Here is a 21133-nt window from a genome sequence, read left to right as displayed (position 1 = left end):
CAGTAGGTAAGGTATGTTGCATATGTCCTTAAGAGTATAAAACATCAGCATTATTTTAGATGTTGTCTGGCTTAATAAGATAGTCATTAATAAGTAGAAATATCATTCAGTTTTTCATTTTTTATTTGACATTCTGGCACAATACAGAGGAGAGGATTAGACCTATTTCTGAGGATCCATACAGGAATCAGTGAAAACAATTTTAGCACAGTAATCTTAAATTGGCACATTTGTAATAATTGCTTTATTACCAAGATTTATTTTTTACCTAATAACCCAGCTAGAGCACCTAGTCCCCCACCTCCTCCACCCCCACCCAACCCTGACAATATGCCGTCTAACCCGCCTCCATTCTTCAGCATTCCCATTGCAGCATTCATAAGCTGACCTCCCTGGGGTCCACTCATCATTTCTTTGACTTTAGACATCATTTGTTGACCTTGTGGACTGTTCATCATTCCTGACACTTGATTCATATCTATTCCTTTATCCCCCATTATCTTAGAGATATCTGCGCCTCCCAAAAGCCCTGCCAAATCTGGCATTCCACCTCCTGAACCACCAGGACCACTGCTGCTGCCACCACCACTCGGAGGTCCACCTCCCATTCCAGCAAATATACTACCAAGGTCAGGAAGATCACCACCACCACCAAATATGCTGTTGAGGTCAAGGTCATCTGATGCAGATGATGGTGATGGGGGCTGTGGTCGAACTGGAGCAATTGGGTTAGGTTGAGGGGCAGGTGGCTGTGGGTTGTTGTTCACTGGCCCAGTGCTGGGGTTGATTGGTGGTTGTACTCCACCCATGCTGTTTGGTGGAAATTGTGGATTTCCCATGTTCATGTTGGGTCCTACACTAGGAGTTGGTCCAATGTTGTTATTTCCAGGAATTTGTTGATTTTGACCGTTTGGTGGATTTGTTCCAATATTGTTTGAATTTGGGTTGAAATTTTGATTTGCATTGAAATTGTTTTGATTTTGACCAAAGTTATTTGAATTAGGGCCACCATTTGGGTTAAATTGAGTATTAGGGTTTTGTCCCATATTTTGTCCTTGACCTATATTTTGTCCTGGACCAAAGTTTCCATTCTGTGGCATGTTAGGATTTTGTTGGAAATTATTTGGATTTGTTTGGAAATTGTTTGGGTTTCGTTGGAAGTTTTGTTGATAATTGTTTTGATTTTGAGGATAGCCATTTTGTTGGTTTTGTGGATAGTTGTTCTGTCCTGAACCCATGAACTGGTTTGAGTTCATACCTGTATTTGGATTGTATTGTCCAAAATTTCTGTTTTGTCCAAAATTTCTATTTTGTGGAAAATTACCTTGAGCAAAGCCAGATGGAGGTTGTTGAAAGCCCATTTGGTTGGATGGGTAGTTAGGTTGTTGCATCACTTGATACTGAGGGTTATATTGTGGCCCTCCCATTCCATTTTGATTGAAGCCCATGGAACCACCCATTTGTCCTCCCATGGGATTTTGTCCAAATCCTCCCATTTGACCTCCCATATATGGTTGCCTGGGAGCATTATTTCCTCCTCCTCCCAAGTTGCCAAGAATTCCAGAGAGACCACCATTACCACTTAAACTTTTGATCATAGATGACAGTGGATCTATAGGCTGTGCTCTTGACTGAGTACCTTCCACTAATTCTGGTCTTGGTGCTTGATTTGGTGTAGCACCAGGATCAATTCCAAGCATTCCAGCCAATCCATTGTTTCCCTGTGTTAAAGACGTTGCTGTACCCAAATTGCCACCTTGTCCTGCTCCACCACCAAGGAGTCCACCTAGTGCACCTCCTGCACCTGCACCCCCACCTAGTGCTCCTAACATTCCACCAAGACTTCCTGCAGGATTGCTTCCTCCACCTCCTAGTCCACCAAGTAACCCTCCTAATCCTCCCCCACCCCCTGTACCCCCTCCACCAAGACCCCCTAACAGACCACTCAGGGGGTCACTTCCTCCTCCTCCCCCACCTAACAAACCACCTAGAGGATTGCTTCCACCACCTCCTCCACCAAGAAGACCAGCAAGTGGATCACTCCCCCCACCTCCAATTAAACCTGCCATGGGGTTTGATGAACCTCCTCCTCCTAACAATCCACCCAATGGTCCTCCCCCTCCTCCACCCATTAGTCCTCCAAGTAATCCCATTGGCCCCCCTCCCCCTCCTCCTCCCATCAAATTACCTAACATTCCACCTAACCCACCCCCTCCTCCAGCTAAATTTTTCATACCCATCATAAGTGGCAAAAATTTCATAATGCCACTAATTCCACCTCCACCACCCAAAAGACCAGTCACTTTTCCTAGAATTCCAGACCCTCCACCCCCAAAGAGGTTTTTCACTTTTCCTAACAAACTAGTGTCCTCCAACATTTTTTCCACTTTCTGTTCTTTTACTGGGTCATTATTTGCAATTTTCTTGATCTCCTCATCTTTTTTAACTGGCGGAACTGTAACAACTGGTACACCACTGTCTTTTGCATCCTTCTCTTTGACTTTTGCTTTCAGAAGTTCCAGGAGTTCAGATGCACTATCAGCACCAACTTCGTTGGCCAACTGGTCTAAAAGAGCTTTCTTCTCACTTTCCTTGTTCTGGTCTGATGTATCTGGCTTTGTGGTTGGTGCTGGTGTAATGAATGTGACTGGATTGGGTTTAGGAATTGGTATATCTGTAATGATCACATGTCTTTTATTGAATGTTTTGCAAGATTTTACACTCTGAAAGGGAAGGGTCTGGGGAATTTATAATTTGAAAGTTCACTTCATACGTACCTCTGTGGGCTTCTACTGTTATGATCGGCGACATGATACCTTCCCAATGTGTTTTAGCATCTTTAACAATGGTTGCTCTAAAACGAATTATTTTGCAAATTAATTTCTTTTCGTTACTTATTAATGATATGGTATTTATATTATTCAACTAAATAAATGAATATTTCTATTACCGTATTCGGAAGTCTTTTAGGTTTTCCACTGGGGCCTGCCATAACATCGTCAGATTTGCCTTAAATTGGTTATTGGTATGTGTGACTGTATCAGAGTTATGGTGGCATCCCATGGTTTTCGAGGACCTGCCCCGAAGCATCCATGTTCCCTCTGGTCTAGGGTTATCTCCAAATACATCGGCAGGAAACGCCTGTACGATGAATCCTTTGAAGAAATCGAACTTTCCCTGTCCATAGAGCGTTACTAAAAGTACAGGATAACAATGCATATACAAAACTGTGTTCTTCATTGTACAAGGAAGTCATAATTATTAGGATTAGGTCATCTTTAAAATAATGTTTGTTTGTCCTCTCCCAGCTCAGGATAACAAAAAAATTGGGTCAGTCGGTAGGTGGAAAATTTTGATACCCCAGAAATTGTCAACAGCAATGCTGGATTTTCGAAATCTGTCAAAATTGAAGGTATATTCATTGATACTCTGATTAGAGAGATAACTCTTAATGACATAAATGTCTATTATTCTTTTACAAATTTGTCAAGTTGAAGTGTTTTGTTTTTTGTCCAATTTGGCCCAGCAAGCTATGCTATAATTGTTTGTATTTTACTTAACAAAAACATTTCTTTCTGAAAATCATAAGAGTTAAAGAAACATTTTATATGAGTGAGCACTGAGCAGAGGGTTTATGAACCTTAAAATAGTTGTTGACGGAATGGCAAAATTGCAAAATTACATGTATTATTATTATTATTATTATTATTTTGGAATTGTTTCCTGGAGGTTCGAGTCGGGCCATTTTTAGCCAATCGGTTGGGAGAGAGCAAACAATCTTTTTAAAGGTCTGATGACACGTTGCTCGAATATCTGTTTTGTATCTTTTCGTAATATACAACAAATTAATCATAATTATCATTACCTTGTGATTTCAAATTGTTATCAACTATTGTCAAAATGTCTAAGTAGATAAAGACACACATACAAAAAAAAATTTGTGATACTGGCAATTCAGATGATTCCTAATAGGGTTATATGGGAAACACCATCCTGCACAAATGCCTGGTAAGGTACCTTAATTTTTTTGTGAGGAAACTTGTTAAAGTAGGAGTTCTTCAATGACAAGTTCTTGGAAAAAATTATATGTTATTGAGGAACATGTCGTCTGACCTCAACTTGTAAATATTGGACTTTCTGTATCTTTTTTATTAAGTGACCATTGTCTTTGCTTAACCGGCTTTTCTAAACTCAGTGTATGGTACTAAAATGAAACAATGACCAGATCATATGTTTTTGTTCTGCCAATGAAATTCATTTAATTTGGAGAAATCAGCAACACAATTTTAGAATATGCATTTTCGTTTAAAATATTGTAGTCCGATCCTAAAAATCAGCAGTTAAGTAATTGAAAATGCTCACAAAAAATGTCTCTGAATTCACAAAGTAATGCATATTTAGTTATTTACCCATGGTATTTCCTCAAAGTTCATCATTAAAATTAATCATATCATTGTCAAAATTTAAACTATCATTTTCAGGAAACGCGAATAAAAGTCATACGTTTTGTAATTGAAAATTGATCAACAAATATTTTTTAGGATAAGATAGTATAGTGTAGGTATCTCCACACATTTGGAGAAAATTGTATGGTTTTTTTTTTAATACTTACACGGTATTTTAGTTTTATTTTCTTTAATTATTATTAAATATATAGTGTAAAAAGATTGTTCTATCATTGCAAGACTTGGAAGTCATTCTACGATAAATGGATCAATTCAGGGTATAAAGCATGGGGAATAAAATAATTATTTAGAATAGCAAAATGAACATCATAATTCTCTAAAGGACATATCAGTGAACTTGAAAAAAAAATTGTCCACAAATCTGGTATCGTTTACTTTTCAACAATTTCAATATACCATTGATTTTAAGGTAATGTTACGGAAGTTAATGCTTGATCTAGTCTTATTATTTTTAAATGAAGCTGAATTTGACCAATTTTTCCTTTCTGATGTTCAGTATAGAACGCTAAAGTATATTTCATAAAGTCTCGCATGAATCCGAAATTAAGTTAAAATTTCGGGGAAAATATCATTACGGAAGTTAATTCCCAACAATAAAAGTTAAAATTCTCGGCAATTGTTAAAATCAAAGTTTGTTTTAGGATATTAAACAAAAGTATGAAGCATTTCGCTCCCAAAATAATTAAAATTTTTGTATCTTTAATGCAAAAAACTTTCCTGAATTACCGTTACGGTAGTTAAAAATTTTAAGAGAGACAACTGTTTTTGTCTAATTCAATTTGTTATGTCGAAAATGTAATCGTCTAAAATAGCTGATTCGCAACTAGGATCGATGATATTAGGTTCCATGGTCACTTTCAGATAAGTTTCAGTTCTTTTTGAAATCTGCATTCTGTGCATAAAATTTAAAAAAAATCGTTACAGAAGTTAATCGATTTTAAGCGACATGCTTATGATTTCGCATGAAAGAAGATCGATGCATTTCTTTGCGAGAAGTGGTTTGATTTCTTTTTATGAAGGATAAAAAACTTTTCTAACATTCATTGCAATCTATTAGGAACGCTTTTACGGCTGAAAATTTCATCTTGAAATTTGTAAATAAATGAAGCGACATTAAGATTTGCAGTGGAATACGTTTTTCAACTTTACATTATGTTCATATCAAAACTTTAACTGCATATATATCGGTAAATAATTACAAAACCATGTGTGTATGTGTAGTCTTAGAGTTGAAATCGATCTTTAAATTTATAGTTAAGATATAACAACGGTAAATTTGTAAGCGACATAAAAAATTCATAATTTGCCATGTTTTTGTAGAATGACTGTTCAGAGAAAACTTATTATTTCATCTCATGCTAAAAAGGGTTGGTTTTTAATGCTAGACTACAGGAAATTCGATTTCTCTAAAAATGTATTTATTTTTTGTTCTTTTGGTAAAAAATGTCAACTTTTACAATACTGTTTCACAGTTTGAATTATATTGAGATGCATGAAGTGAAAATTGTTGCACGAAAAGATTTCAATTCAATCTCTCTTTTGAGATTTTTTAAATTAAATAATGAATTTAAGTATAACCCTTCCTGGTTGAGGAGCGGATATCCTTAAAACTAAACAACCCGTCCTTTTATGCATTAAAATTGAGTCGCAAACTCCGATTCAGAAAATTTCGGGATCTTTTTATGTAAATGGCTTTCAAGAAAAAATTGCTATGCATGTAGATAGATGTACAAGACAGAATTTCACTGGAACATATAAGTAAGGCTGATTATGTTGTTCAGCATAAGATTAACGCTGTGGTCGAACATATCCTCGGGACTACTAGCTTGTGATTTGCATATTGCATGTATATTTCGCATCCACCCTTGTGTAAACTATGAAAATCGTACTTTAACAAAATATCCTTTAAATTTTGATAACCGAATAACACAACACTTTTTTCACCAAAAACAAAATATGTATTAATAAAAGCCCGATACGATTTTGCGATTTGCTGGAGTGCGACAAGGCGTGCTATTTTGTCTATATTTTTTCGTTTTAAATATTGTCCAAAAACATCATCCATTCCTTGTAATTTAATTAATTTACAAAAAAGGAAAACAAACCTACCATGTATGATACTTTTAAACTCGAATTATTTTTAGCAAAATAAAAAAAAACAGTGGCTACGGAGTGTTGACTTTGCATTTACCTTCAACGATATCTCCTTTATGAACATGCGTTGTATTCACAAGAATTTTATATGGTGAAGCAGTGTACTGAGGAGGATATATTTCCGTCGAACTCCCCTCCCTGTAGTGCCGTACATGTCCATGACATCCGTATCCATTCAAAGGAGCACCCGTTGGATAACAAGAAACATAGGTCCAAATAGTCACAGAAAAACACAATATAAATAATTTAAACATGTCTAAAAGAAACTAATCCTTTTTGTCATTAAAAAAAGCACTTCAATTACTTAGCAAGGGTCCAGCCCTTGTCAAACGAAAAATCGAAAATAAACACTCTGATTGCTTCAACGTTATTATGACGTAATTGGGGTACCTGCAGGATAAGAATTCCTAAATAAAATCTTTGGTAGAATAGCCCGAATTAGATTATTTCTTAAAGCTTAAGGCAAGGAAAAAGTACACTGTTGTTCACTGTTTTGCAAAAGGTTCGATTCTAAACGTACACAGTGTCTTTGAGTTAAGCATTGCAAAGGTGTTTTCGGGCCCCCGTTGTTTCGTGTATAAGGTGTGATTGACGGGTATAACTTTCTATATACTGACTGACATATTCCAATTGAGAAACAACTTCCGTCTACAGATACCCAGGGGCAACCCGTGTTGTGACAGATACGACCATTGGTTAGGTCTTTATATAGCGTACACGATAGACCAAACCTAACTGCACGTATATTCTACATTAATTTAGCAGGGGATACACATCACAAAATATGACTAACTTTTCGGACAATATGGCGCACTATGACGTTATAGATGATCTCATTCAACACTAGCGGAATTACGAAATTACCGGAAATTTTTTGTGTTTTATATTTTTAGCAAGGTTCATGATTTTCACTTTGTCATTTTCTTTTAAAGTGCGTATTTCAAATCTTATATTGCGTAAAGGGTAAACTTTAATATCTTCAAATAATTTTGGTATATTTAGGAAATACTGTACAGAGTTTTATAATTGAACAATCTCTTTGCAAATGTTCGCTTGGAAGACACTCTGAATCACACAACTGATACAGGTAACTCTCCTCGTCAAATAAAACAAGTTGGTTTCTATAATAATGATTTTATTCAAGAAAAAGATCTTCTTTGTCTGTATAGTCTAGATTTCCTTTAAGAAGATTTGCAATTGACCGACTCACACCCTGCAATTCTTCTTCCGCCCCGTGATCTCCCTTAACAGTTGACTCAGCCATTATGAATGGCAAGGAGTTGAGTATTTCTTTTGATGCCATAATGTTGTCCCTGTTCATAACTCCATCGAAGCCCTTAGAAAATCTGGAGCGAATGTCTAATTGCACTGTTCCCTGCTTCATGCTTTTTGCAGTCTGAACTACACTTTTCAGCCACTTCCTAGATAAATTTGAGCTAGTAGAATCTGAAATAAACAACAAAAGATCTTAATCTTGATGCAATATTTAAACCACACCATCGTAGATTAAGACTTACTGAACTCAATCCCAAGTAGATGTCTCCTATACTTTCAAAAATGGGATAGTCAAGTGACACTTCTGTATCACCATTTTTGAGTGAGCAATTTATACATGTATATATTTTGGCCAAACAAATTTTTAAAAAGGTGTACTAATTCTGCATGGTCATATTTACTTGATGGTGTTACAGAAATTGCTGCTGAAGTTACATTCATCCAGTAAACTTCGTAGGTCTGAACTATTGTAACTCTGAAAAGATACAAGAAAAAGTTTATAATATTCTGATAAAAAACATTCTGCATTTTATTTACCACTCATTATTATTCAAAGCGAGTTTGTACTGCGTCCAAACCAATACCTGAATCGTATAGCAGCTGTAATACTCGGCACCCTAAATAGTAATGTGACGTTTTGCTTTGGAGAAGATGAAGAATGTGTCACCATTGGATGTTTCCAGGAGCACTGAACCTGTTTTATGTAACTGGATGCAAGAAACTCTCCATGGGAAGAAATTTCTTCGTTTGACTCGATGTCGGTAACAGTGTCTACCAGGAGCCCCTTGAAATTGTCCTGCTCAGCCTTCACTGTAACTGAGAGAAGGGAAACAACCACCAATCTGTTCGTTAATTAAAAATTCGATCTAGTTTAAATTAGATTGACAAAGTACAGATCTTCTCATTTAACAATCTGGAAGTAGAAATCAATTTAAAATCAAAGAAAAATACCTGTTATGACATCCCCTCCCATTGCTTTGCTAACATTTGTTGTCACGGATACGGGGGCGTTACCGATTTGTGGAGGGATGATTTCAGCGCCAGAGTGATGAAGAGGTTTGCGTTGCTTGCAGACTGACGTCATAGATGGCGCACCTGAACTGTAAGAGTTTGTTTCCATAACACACTGAAGCACAAGAAATAAGCACGAAGCACCGATAAACCACCTTCTCACCATTTTTAACACTAACGTAAAGAAATGCCCCCAAGATACGTGATCATGTAAGACTAATACACAATATTACGTTGTAACACCGGTACAAAAAATGAATCATACAGAGGTGTTCTGTGTGAAACTAAGAAAGTAAAATAGTCCAGTCAATTTATCATGACACATCAAACTAATTGCAACATAATTTCTTTTGTTATAAATAAACTCTAGAATGCACAAAAAGAAATGTTATTAAAAAAAATCTAACAACATCGAATGAGTGGAAAGCATTCTATGAAAATTATTATATGAAAGGGACATAACTCTTTTAAATTTAGTAAATTTTGTTAAAATTTTGGTGCATTTTTCTATCCTGAAAAAAAAAGGAAGTGAATCAAAACCCTGTATAATGACATTTATAGGTGCAGTAAAACCTTTTATACACAAAGAGTTTTTATGCCCCTGTATCGAAGATTCGGGGGTATATAGTTTTTGCCCTGTCCGCCCTTCTGTCTGTTTGTCCGCAAAAACTTAAACATTGCTCATAACTTTTGATTGGTTGGAGCTATGACTTTCATATTTTACATGTATTCCTTGTGACAAGACCTTTCTTTGGGTACCATCATATTTGACCATGACCTTGGAGTTTGGCCCAGTTTTACAAAATTTTAGCCAACTTTAACCTTGGCCATAACTTTTGAATGGTTGGTGCTAGGGCTTTCATACTTAACATATGTAATTCTTGTGACAAGACCTTCCTTTGGATACCAACAACTTTGACCCTTTGACCTTGACCTTGGAGTTTGACCTACTTTTTAAAAACTTTAACATTGCTATAACTTTTGAGCAGTTAACGCTAGGGCTTTCATACTTCACATGTGTAATCCTTGTGACAAGACCTTCCTTTGGATATCATCAACTTTGACCCTTTGACCTTGACCTTGGAGTTTGACCTACTTTTGAAAAATTTTAACCTTGGCCACATCTTTTGAACGATTGGTGCTAGGGTTTTCATATTTCACATGTGTATTTCTTGTGAGAAGGTCTTTCCTTGGGCACCATTAATTTTGACCATTTGACATTGACCTTGATGTTTGACTTACTTTTGAAAAACTTTAACTTTTCCAATATCTTTTCAATGGTTGCTGCTAAGGCTTTCATATATCACAGGAATATTCCTCGGTACAAGACCTTACTTTGGGTACCAGCATATTTGATTTGCCTTTGAGAAAGTTTGACCTTCGCTATAAGTTGCCATACGGTGCATCAGTGTTTCACAAACACATCTTGTTTTTAAAGATGTTTAGGTTCACTTAAAAGTGTATGTTGCATTTCCTCGGCCCATAATAAGAAAATTGTAAGGCATAGGTTCATAGGTCAAATTTTGTTTCTATTTTTATTATATTTAGTATTTATGTACTAAATGAAGTGATCATGCATACTAAATCTTAATGTAAGGGATTTTTTTTTTCAAATTCTTTTTTTAAAACTGTATTCACTGTCTATATTTTAAAAAATGCTAATATTTCTAAATATTCAAAAATATGAAATTAAATTCAAAAAATCCTTTTCAAATTTATTTTAATAATATATAATAATGGTATAATAAAATAATGATTTTGTTTTAAAAGAGTTTCAGACAATTTTAAAGGTGCTTGGACACAGATTTGAAGTTAATATTTTCTCAAATTTTCTGTATAATTTCATGACTCATATGTTGCTATAGCATTTCATACTAAAATATAATAAAAATCTTATTTCATCTCGAAGTTATTAAAACTTCAAATTTCTGGACGCGTTGGATTGAAACATCCTTGTGCTTTCACATATTTTAATTTTATTCTTAATACTTAGAAAAGTGGCTTTTTTATTGTGTATTAATGAAAAATATTAAAATTATAACCCAGAAAATTCAGAGTAGAAATGTTCGAATGCAAAACCCTCTCACAGTATTGTAAGTCCGTGCTCAGTGGTGTGTGCAGCGTTTAACAATTGAACACACCCGCTGAATCGTAAACATTAACAATAACAGAGCTCGTGCCCTGTTTACAAAAACAGTTTACGTTTCACGGGTGTGTTCAATTTGTTAAACTCTGTACATCACAGAGCACGGACTGACAATACTGGTGAGTTGGTTTTGCTTTCGAACATATCTACTCTGAATTTTCTGGATTATAGATGTAATATTTTTCATTAAGACATAACAAAATCGCTTCTTTTCTTAAATATTAAGGATAAAGTTAAAATTTGTGTAAATTGCAAAGATGTGTTAATCAAATGCTTCCCGGAATTTGTAGTTCCAATAATTTCCAGATAAAATAAGTTTTTAATTATATTTTCGTGTGAAATGCTATTGCAATATATAAGTCGTGATATTATACAGAAAATTTGAGAAAATGTTAAGTTCAAATTTGTGTCTAAGCACCTTTAAATCAGATTACGATTTCATGAAAAACAGAATTTTCTATCTGGATGGATTTGCAGAGTTATGTCCCTTTTATAAATAATGCAAAAGTAATGCTTTCCGCTCATTAGATTTTCTTCTGGAAATATTTTGTACATGTTATATTAAATTTATGACAAAATAATTTACATGTATGTTGCAATTAGTTTGACGTTGCCCATATTTTCGCTAAATTGCCCGGACTGAAATACCAGTACTGGTATAAGCACAGGCGCTTGACGTTTTTAACCTTTCTTTTCATAAATAAAAAAATCCCCATACTATAATAATTATAGTATGGGGAATTTTTTATTTATGAAAAGAAAGGTTAAAAACGTCAAGCGCCTGTGGGTATAAGATAAACTTTATACTAGTATTCACGTCATCCTTTAGTTAAAAAGATTGTTAAGTGTAAAGGCTATGCAAAGTCATCTTCGCTAGCCTTTTCGGTCCACTCCACTCCCCATATGGAGCGGAGTGGACCGAAAACTCGTGGCTGGCGAAGATGTGCGAAGTCGGATTCCCACTGCATATGATAATGTGGAAACATCCCCCACCCACCCACCATTAAAGAAAACTGGATGTCAAGTTTCTCCCGACTCCTGTGCAGAGCACGACATCTGTTGTTAGCGAAAGCTTGAATAGTAAAGTCAGTGGCAGATTCACCAAATCGTAAGAAGGAGGAAAGGGGAGAGGGGTATAGTCGAAGTCCGAATTGTTTCCAGCAAGAAAGGGATACGATTTGTAGCTAGTTCATTCTATGATGTTACAGTTGTGTAAAATGAGGGGGGGGGGATTTCTTCGGGGGATAGAACTATCATTTAATGACTCAACGGACCAGGTGAGGGCCTGTAATGAGACACATTCTAACTACAAGGGTCAATACTACCCTGTACACATCTCGGTGTCACCTATTAGCTACAACTTTGAGTAGCGACTAAGGATAATTTCATTATGTTATTTAATGTTCAAGTTGGTCCAGAACAGAGCCCAGATGGTGGTCAGAAATGTTCCCCAAAACAAGGACGGTAACATCTGTAAAATGCAATCAAAATAAACATTTGGGACATTTTTCAAACATATCAGAGGGAAAATATAAGCAAAGAATAGTGGGTGCTCTTATCGCCTGAACTCAGTTCAAACCATAATGTGCAAATAGTATTGGGGTGCACCGAAATTACTTTTTCCAAATCTTCGATAACTAAATCTTTATAATCAACTGGTTAGCCTCAACTGTTAAACACTGCCGTTTCATCAATAGTATACTCACTGGCTGTGAGTTGGAAAGAGCTGTCCCACTCACAGCCGTATTTTATTGATGTACACTGTACATTATAATTTCTGAGGGTTGAATAAAAGCACATTTTCCCGGGGGTAAATAGCTTTGTGGAACTTTTCAGTGTTTGAGAAGTCGCCAAGCAATTTCATATTGCATGGAATCAAAATTGGCGTCAAAAGTTGAATGAAAATTTTCCAATGGATAGATAGCACACACACTATAACCAGGGTATAACTTTGCTATTTGCGTGACAAGCCCCAAAACAAGTGAAGATTACCCCCCCCCCCCCCCACTTCTGACACAATACAACAAAAGATTCAGTTTTGTACATATTTATTGTGATATCTTGTGTACTTCTGAACATCTAGCAGTCATGGAACCATATTGCTTTCAAAATTGTCTTTTCAAGAAAAACATGCTGACACTCTCAGTGTAAGCAACCTTAATCACTTGTTTAATTATGACTTTGCAACTTTAAGCCATTACAATTTTTAAACCAGTACAGACTTAAATGAAAAGAATTGAAAGAAGCAAGAAAAGATTCAGTAATACGTACACAAACAGAGGTAAAACTGTAATGGATTAGCTTTCAATATCAAATATACATGTATATATAAACTTGTAAATTCAGCACCAATTTCATTTCAGATATGATTTCATAGAAGCAATGATTTGTGAATGATGTTAAAATTGACACCAAAACATATTTACAAACATTACTGCTGGGTAATTCTTAAAAATTATAATTATAGTAATTTTTTTCTTTTGATTCATACAATTCTGAAATCAGTGTACGTCTTTTATATATTGAATTTGTAACAATTCTTAGGATTTCTTAGAAGTGAAATAAGACAATGACATACAAGGATTTCTTTGACACAAGGTAAATTTTATACCATAAACTTTAAAACAGTTTTTCTAACATTCAGTCTTCAATTGTAAGAAATTAGATGGTGGTTTAGGCTACTCGTAATTAAAAACAAATCACTAACAAAAAAAAATATTGAACGAAGGACATTTAAACACACAATTAAAAAAGATTTATTAAAATGTTGACAAGTATTGCAAGAAGAAAAAAAAACCACTACTCTCTTTTTGAGATTTCCTCGTTTCATTTTTGCATTCAGCATCAGTAAGTCTTCACTTTGCGTATCTATATACAGCACTATCGGAATTTACAAATTATATACAGTCAAAATAAAATGATCTACAAATAATGAACTACACAGATTACTATACAAGTGGTGGGTGGGGTGGTGGATTTAAGAAATGCAAATTATTCAGGTGAGGATCTAACAAAATGAGGAATGGATCACCATATCTCTCCAGTGTAGGGTTTGAAAAATACTTTGCTTGACAATTTTTCATATAATTTCATAAGATTTTTTTATAGTAATAGGTATCTGATATGTGCTATTATTTGTCCTGTTTGATAGAATATCCACTGTGGAGCAAACACACCCTGATTCAACATAAACATTTTAACTGACCAGAAAAAATAATGAGTGCAACAGGTAAACATGACATGCAGACTTTGAGAGTAAGTCCTGTTGGCATAAGTGGGAATATCTTGTTAATGGAATGGTTCAAATGTTGCATAGAAACAAACTGAACATAAAATATTTTACTCCTACTAAGCACCTTAAAAAGAATTTAAAAAATGAACACCCAACTGAACTGCACTATCATCTTCAAAGAATGTAAAAAAAAAATTCCTTACATGTAAAACAGAAAAAATGTTAAATCCACTGTCACATTATAGGTTTTGGAATAAAAGTAATAGAAATTAATTAAAAATTACCAAGTATTGAGACATATGATGTAATTCTCAGTGTTAACAAAATAATCGTGTGTTATGATATAAATACTGATACACAGTTTTTTGACTTAAATAATAGTGAAACACTCTCCAGTTACACTGGTACCATACACATACAAGCACACATACACACATTCACACACATCATGCTGAAACTGCAGTCAAACGACAGTGCTGAAATATTTGCTAATAATTGACAGCCAATTACATTGCATACTGTCAAGGTGAGATAAAAAAAAATATCAACAAGCAAATCAGTCTCTAGCACATACTCACAAGCGTAAACTAGATAGAAATTCACTGATCTCACAACCTCACAAGTTTATTCCTCTTGCTCTAGCAAACACTCATCAATGCCATCCTTAGGATGCTAAAAGTATAAAGTCATTATGCAAAAACATGAGAAAACTGATAATTTTTTTGCGGTATGGTGTGGGACAACTCTTCTCTTTGACACACAGGCAGCAGTACTTGCAGTCCTGACTTGTTGCAGTATTTTTTTGATTGATCATACAACTCCTCGCCTGGACAAGAAAAATTGCACAAGATGTCAGCATCACAACTGAGGAATAATTTCAGTAATAACAAGCGCACTAAGTAAAAGCAAGCACACACAAGACTATACGAGAAATCCATCTGACATTTGAGAGAATTGTCCGAATCGTTGTGCACGCAGAGTTTGGATACTGTTCATGATTTTCTTTTGATGTCCTATTAATGTGACACCTACTCTTTGTTCTAAGTCTTGTTGAGTGATTTTCAACACTTGGTCCATTGTCCTATAACCACAGTTCAGGAAATTGTCAATGTATTTCTCCATTTTGATGGATATAAGCCAACCTTCCACGTTGGTGAAATTGGAAACTTCCCCTTGGCGATTCGTGGGCATTGTACGATGATTCGTGTCCATTAAGAATTCAGGCCTATAAAATATATATATTATACATATACACACTACCTGTATCATGTTCCCCAATTAAAACATCTTTTCTAGTTAAGGAGAATAACCTTTTTGTTACAACAAAATAATACAATATATCCAATTGGATCATCTACAATACTAATACATGTACTTTATAATAAATTTTAAATAGTGGCTCAGATTACAAAGTTGTTTTAAAGCATTGTTCTACAGGAAGTTTTTGTCAATCATACCTGGGTTTTGCAATTTTTCTGAGCAGTTCAGGAGCTCTGATAAATTTGTCCAGACTTTTGACAATGATGTCAAACTTTGGTCGGTTTCCTCTCTCTTTCTGCCAGCAGTCTAACATCAGCTGATGAAGTGCCTCGGGACAGTCCTGTCAAATGCAAGAAAATACAATCAGTCATATTAATCCACTTTAGACTGACCACCCTTTCCAGTCAAGGCAATCTATTGAACATGAGTTTTACATTAAGGAAAGCAATGATGCTTATTCATCATTACATTAAAATAGATTAACTTGGAAATGAACTTTAAAAATATTACCACTGTCAGAGTAACAACTTTTTCAGCTATTATGAATATAAAATAATTGTCAATGGCAATGAAAATATGCAGAATTTCCACTATATTTTGAAAATTTTGTTTCTCACCATAGGTGGTGGAAGTCTGTATCCACGATCCACAGCCCGAATGACATCTTGATTGGACCAGTTCCAATATGGCCTCTCACCATAGGAAACCACCTCCCACATAACCACTCCGTAACTCCAAACATCGCTGGCTGATGTGAACTTTCGGAAGGCAATGGCTTCTGGAGCGGTCCATCTAACTGGGATTTTTCCTCCCTGTATAAATTATGTTGCATGAAAAACTGGGGGTTTAAGTTTAAGGCAGGTCATATGTATATTAAATAAGAACATAGTAATTAAATTTAAAATCAATAGACAAATGATAAAAATATTTTTTTGTTGTGGAGAATTTACACAGATGAAATCTATAAGAACCAGTATGGGTGAGCATAGAAATAGGTACTAATACCTGGTGACTTAGAGTGGGTGTTTAATATAGTAACTTCAGTGCTAAAGTCTAGACTGTTTTTATCAGAGGAACCATTAGTGCACAATCAGATACAAGTATAATCCATTTAAGTCCTTAAGGCCAAAGTTACCGAGATGCTTCTGATGCAGGAGTGCATAATATTAGTGCTTCCATACCTTTGTTGTGTAAGCCCCATCAGTAGTGTCTATGTCGATTTCCCTGGACAATCCGAAATCGGCAACTTTACAGACCAGATTCCCATTAATCAGTATGTTCCGGGCAGCTAAGTCCTAAACAAGCAGAAGAGAGTTTACATAAAATGTTATGCATTTCAAGTTGTCTGCTGTGCAGTTGCTGAAATCTTTTAATGTAAAAATTTGGAAAGCTTGTATTAACCTTTGTCTGCCAAGTCACATACATTATCTCGCAAGTGAAATGTTTTGTTTGCAAGCCAATTCTTCTTAATCTCTTTCTCAATTTATCAAAATTTTACCCTATGATTCAATATCTGAAGGGCATAACAAGGTAGGATATACAATTATACATTAAATCAACTTTATTGCAACCATTTAATATCAGGGATTTTTCTAGTCAGAATTTTTCAAGCACTCAATCTTTCAAAAATTGAATTTTCTGATAAAGAAAGAAACAATCACTGAATAAAATAAAATTCAACTATTAATGCAATTTCAGAAAATCTACTAGAGCTTACAATAAATGGATTTATGTACCAGTATTTAATTAATCTCTATTTGAGAATCATAAAAAAGTATCTTGTAACTGTCAAACTACAATTCTAAGAACTTGTGATCCTTACTCTATGAACATAGCCCATGTTGGAGAGATATCTCATTCCCAGTGCGATCCCTCTCATCATTCCGACTAACTGCATGATTGTAAACTTCCCATCGTTGTTCTGGAAATAAATATCAAAAATCATAAATAACTACAAGAAGAAATTAAAACAAATACATCAACCTGAAAAATATATTTATGTCACCACAAGTGATTTGAGACCTTATCTAGATTATTAACACTGAAAATTATGAGTATACTTGGCAGATAAGTAGCATGCGACTTTCTATAAAAAAAAATGACAATGATACCCAGCAATTCTTGGCAATTCAATGAGTTACTCTTAAAGAACCCAATATGACAGAGGGTAGATTGTATCAACAATACTTTTTTCTGCAATATTCTTCAGCCAGAGAATTTTAGAAGGACTTCCTAGACAAATAGAAGAGATCATAAATCAGACTTAGCCTGATTCCCCCCTGACGAAAATCAGCTTATTCAGATTCAAGTTGGTTTTTCCAATGAGGAAATAATATGGGCAGACATGCATAAAAATTGCCCACAATAACAAGATTCTGCATTCTCTATCAATCCATCACTCATTTTCTCTCGTTTTGTAATCCCTGTGTCCTTCATCACGAAATAATTGATAATTTGTCTGTATGGAATGGTGTTTTTTTTCTGGCATTGCACTGACTTGGATACTTTTGTCAGCTAGGGTCTAGATTTTTTTTTGTGCAGAGTATAAATGTCTAGTTTTTCCCCTTGTATGGGTTAGAAGATTAATGGAGGTTTGATGGCGTTTTCAAGAACTGACAACAAACGTCATGAAAAATGACTTGGAGGGGAGAGAGCTGGCCCTGATTGCATTCAAGCCACTCATCAAAAACCAGTCAGTTTCCCCTCTTCTCTGGCAAATGCTTCCTCCACTCATTTATTTTCCATAAAAACTTTACACACAAACATTCAATAAAAGTCTTGAATTGCCAGTATAACTTAAAATTAATCTGCTTTTGTCATTCAATTGGAATGGACACAGATTTTCTATTTCTAATTTTTTTTCTTCAGCAGAATAGTAATATGGTAAATGCTAATCTATTCATGACTGTGCTCAAGTAGATATATATATCTTATGCACAGTTATTTTCATTATCAAATATCAATATTCCATAAGGATAACATATTTTTGCAACCAAATATACAAAATTATATGAATTTATAATTAACATTCTCTCATTCAATTTATTGGAATTCTCAGTCAGTCACACATTTTAATCAATCACATTTCATCACACACTGAGAGTTGACGTTTTACAACCCTTGATTAAAAAAAAATTCAAACATTCTTCTTCTAATTAATTTTTTGCAACACAATTTTCCATATTTAAACCAAATAGTCAACACGATGCAATATAGCTATATCTCTTAAGAAAACCTAATAATTACAGACTTTAGGGGGAAGAGGGAAATTTAAAGACAAATGAGTCTTGAAATATGCAAGAACTTCCGTAGATTATTTCCCAAATTGGCGATTATTTTTCCCCTGCAGCAAATTTGTCAAGTGGTGCCTGCTAAAGCGGCACTGTCATTGAGGCAGACAAAAAAAGATGAGTGCCACATTTTACAAGCCCTGCAGCTTAGTACCAGGTGTTGACATTTTGGAGGGACTAATTGATATTTATGTCCCTTTGTTTCCTGGTCCTTTCACCAAAATGTTGGTTTTATCCTAGCCATTGAATGTACATCTGCACCACATGATCATGGCCCAAAATTGATTAATTATTCCGGAGCATTACATGACTGGACCATAGAGTGAGTTATTACACATCTTAGTTAATCAGGAGGAATTTTATGAGTCCTTTTATTTGGATCTGCCAGGATATTTTATGACAAGACTGGAATATCAACTAACATTAACTCATCAATAAGAATATTTTTCTTGATTACTTCAGGAAAGTCTACGGAACATCAGGGTGGGAAAAAGAGAAGACCAATTTCCATCTCCCAAGTCATCTGTCTGGGTAAACAATCATCTCCCCATAAAGGAAGAGGTCCTAATTGAATAATATCGCTTTACCATGGTGTCTATTTAACTCTCACTGTGTTAGATTAATTTTAATTCTTATAAACAGCAAGTCAGGCATTTAAGGGACAAAAACCTTCAAACAGGGAACAGCAAGTTGTCCACAATTTTAAATTTCAGTGTTTTGTAGGAAAATTCAATTTTCTTAATTTTTTTTAAAAATGGGAAAGTTAACTTACTCGTAAAAATGTATCAAGTGATCCATTTTCCATATATTCCGTGACAATCATAATGGGATGACCTGCAAAGAAAGTGATCATATTCAACTTCCTAACCAAATAAAAGCAATTTTTATGTAATATTGAAAATGCACAACCGAGCATATCTTATAATGATAGAAATGAGTCCAAAAACTTTCCTTATTAATGATCAAAATTTCCAATAAACAACGACAGGAAGTGAAAAAAGTCTCCATGCATTCTTTAATGACATTTCAAAAAAAACGAGAAATTTCGATTTAGAAGGGGTGACAAAATCTGATAATTACTTTTTGTGACAACTCCTTCTAGAAATATAACATTCTGGTCATCAAACTGTCCCATTATGCTGGCTTCCGTCAGAAAATCTAAACGGTTTTTGTCTGTTGCGCCGGGCTTCAAAGTCTTTATTGCTACCGACATTTCAGGTTTTACAGGATTGCGTAGTTTTCCTTTGCAGACATCACCAAACTCTCCTTAAAAAGTAAATTTGGAAACTGAATGATAACACCTAAAAAAGGTTGTTTTTCTGATAAAATGTTCATCAAAATGCAATAAAGTTTTGAATTACTATCATGACTTCACCATAAAACAGTAGGCATGAAATTACAATAAAATTTTTACTCTACTGGTAATGATTATAGCAACAAACCTCCTCCAATGACTGATTCAATGGTGATGTGGGATGCATCAATTTCTCGTGTGAACTCTCGTACTGCTTGATTTGGGTCTTCGTAAGTATGGGGGTCAACATAAGACTTGACACAATCATTGGGGGGAAACAAAGGCATAGTCACTGTAACAGAAGGATTCAGTGCAGTGGGAAACCAACAACTTAAAATCATCTCATACTACAGATTTTCAATTTATTTAGTGTCCTAACAACATTATTTAGAAAATTATAAAATATCAATGTGTGTTTACAATTTGCTTCTCCATTTAAGCACATTTTATGGTAACTAGGGAATTATGCTACCAATAATTTAGCTATTCAAGCTATTCATAAAAGGCTTTTAATTAACTACAGGGATTTGATCTAAAAATGAAGAAAAGGAAAGAATGGAACATCCTTGATTACAATAATTGTTTGAACAACTGGTAAGGAATGTGAACTGTCACAATATTTGTATTCTTCTCATTAAGTCCTTCACATATCAATGTATAATTCACTGATAATCAAATTAGCTAATTCTGCATTGAGCCAATCACATTTCACAGACCCGCTCATTAAAAGCAAGTTAAGCAAGCACCTTATAATTTTCACATCAAGATGTATTTTCTAGAGGAGACTCGATCAGATCAATTGAAGAAGAAAACTAAATTTAAAAAAATATCTGCCATATTGGTCCACAAATCTGGAACTCCCAAATCCTACAGTTTAATAGCTATCAGCGAAATGAAAAAACAAGAGTATTATTAGCCTTTTCCTCTTTCATCTTATCTTTTAAATTGAAGCATTAAATCTTGATGCTTGTTCCACAAGCACTTTGATACACTAAGATTTTGGTT

At 34.7% G+C, this 21133-nt stretch overlaps 4 protein-coding genes across 6 annotated transcripts in view; 1 reads left to right on the top strand and 3 right to left on the bottom strand.

Moving 5' to 3' along the window:
- Positions 1-21133, top strand: part of LOC133172714 (thioredoxin-related transmembrane protein 2 homolog) — a 284179-nt gene that overhangs the window by 126995 nt on the left and 136051 nt on the right. The window lies entirely within an intron of this gene.
- Positions 106-7095, bottom strand: LOC133171583 (uncharacterized PE-PGRS family protein PE_PGRS54-like). The gene is made up of 4 exons (XM_061306361.1): positions 6658-7095; positions 2951-3194; positions 2778-2854; positions 106-2674 (listed from the first exon to the last, which is right to left on the bottom strand). The coding sequence occupies exons 1-4, from the start codon at positions 6872-6874 to the stop codon at positions 258-260; spliced, it is 2955 nt and encodes a 984-aa protein (XP_061162345.1). The 5' UTR covers positions 6875-7095; the 3' UTR covers positions 106-257.
- Positions 7756-9133, bottom strand: LOC133204590 (putative defense protein Hdd11-like). The gene is made up of 4 exons (XM_061340344.1): positions 8847-9133; positions 8480-8711; positions 8297-8370; positions 7756-8066 (listed from the first exon to the last, which is right to left on the bottom strand). The coding sequence occupies exons 1-4, from the start codon at positions 9070-9072 to the stop codon at positions 7756-7758; spliced, it is 843 nt and encodes a 280-aa protein (XP_061196328.1). The 5' UTR covers positions 9073-9133.
- LOC133171622 (ephrin type-B receptor 1-B-like) overlaps positions 13084-21133 on the bottom strand; it is a 52786-nt gene continuing 44736 nt past the window's right edge. For all 3 annotated transcript variants that reach the window (XM_061306411.1, XM_061306410.1, XM_061306412.1), the window contains 8 exons: positions 20277-20420; positions 19915-20100; positions 19607-19668; positions 17367-17465; positions 16726-16839; positions 16162-16356; positions 15742-15884; positions 13084-15509 (listed from right to left, as the gene is read on the bottom strand). In XM_061306411.1, coding sequence (XP_061162395.1) covers positions 15206-15509; positions 15742-15884; positions 16162-16356; positions 16726-16839; positions 17367-17465; positions 19607-19668; positions 19915-20100; positions 20277-20420 — 1247 coding nt within the window. In that variant the 3' untranslated portion in view covers positions 13084-15205. The remainder of the gene's footprint in view (positions 15510-15741; positions 15885-16161; positions 16357-16725; positions 16840-17366; positions 17466-19606; positions 19669-19914; positions 20101-20276; positions 20421-21133) is intronic.

The sequence above is a fragment of the Saccostrea echinata genome, unplaced genomic scaffold (genome assembly GCF_033153115.1).
Source record: "Saccostrea echinata isolate AGI-Se365-2 ecotype Australia unplaced genomic scaffold, CSIRO_AGI_Sech_v1 ptg000054l, whole genome shotgun sequence".
Classification (NCBI taxonomy): Eukaryota; Metazoa; Mollusca; class Bivalvia; order Ostreida; family Ostreidae; genus Saccostrea; species Saccostrea echinata.
The sequence above is the reverse complement of the archived record's forward strand: the minus strand, read 5'-3'. Positions and strand labels throughout refer to the sequence as shown.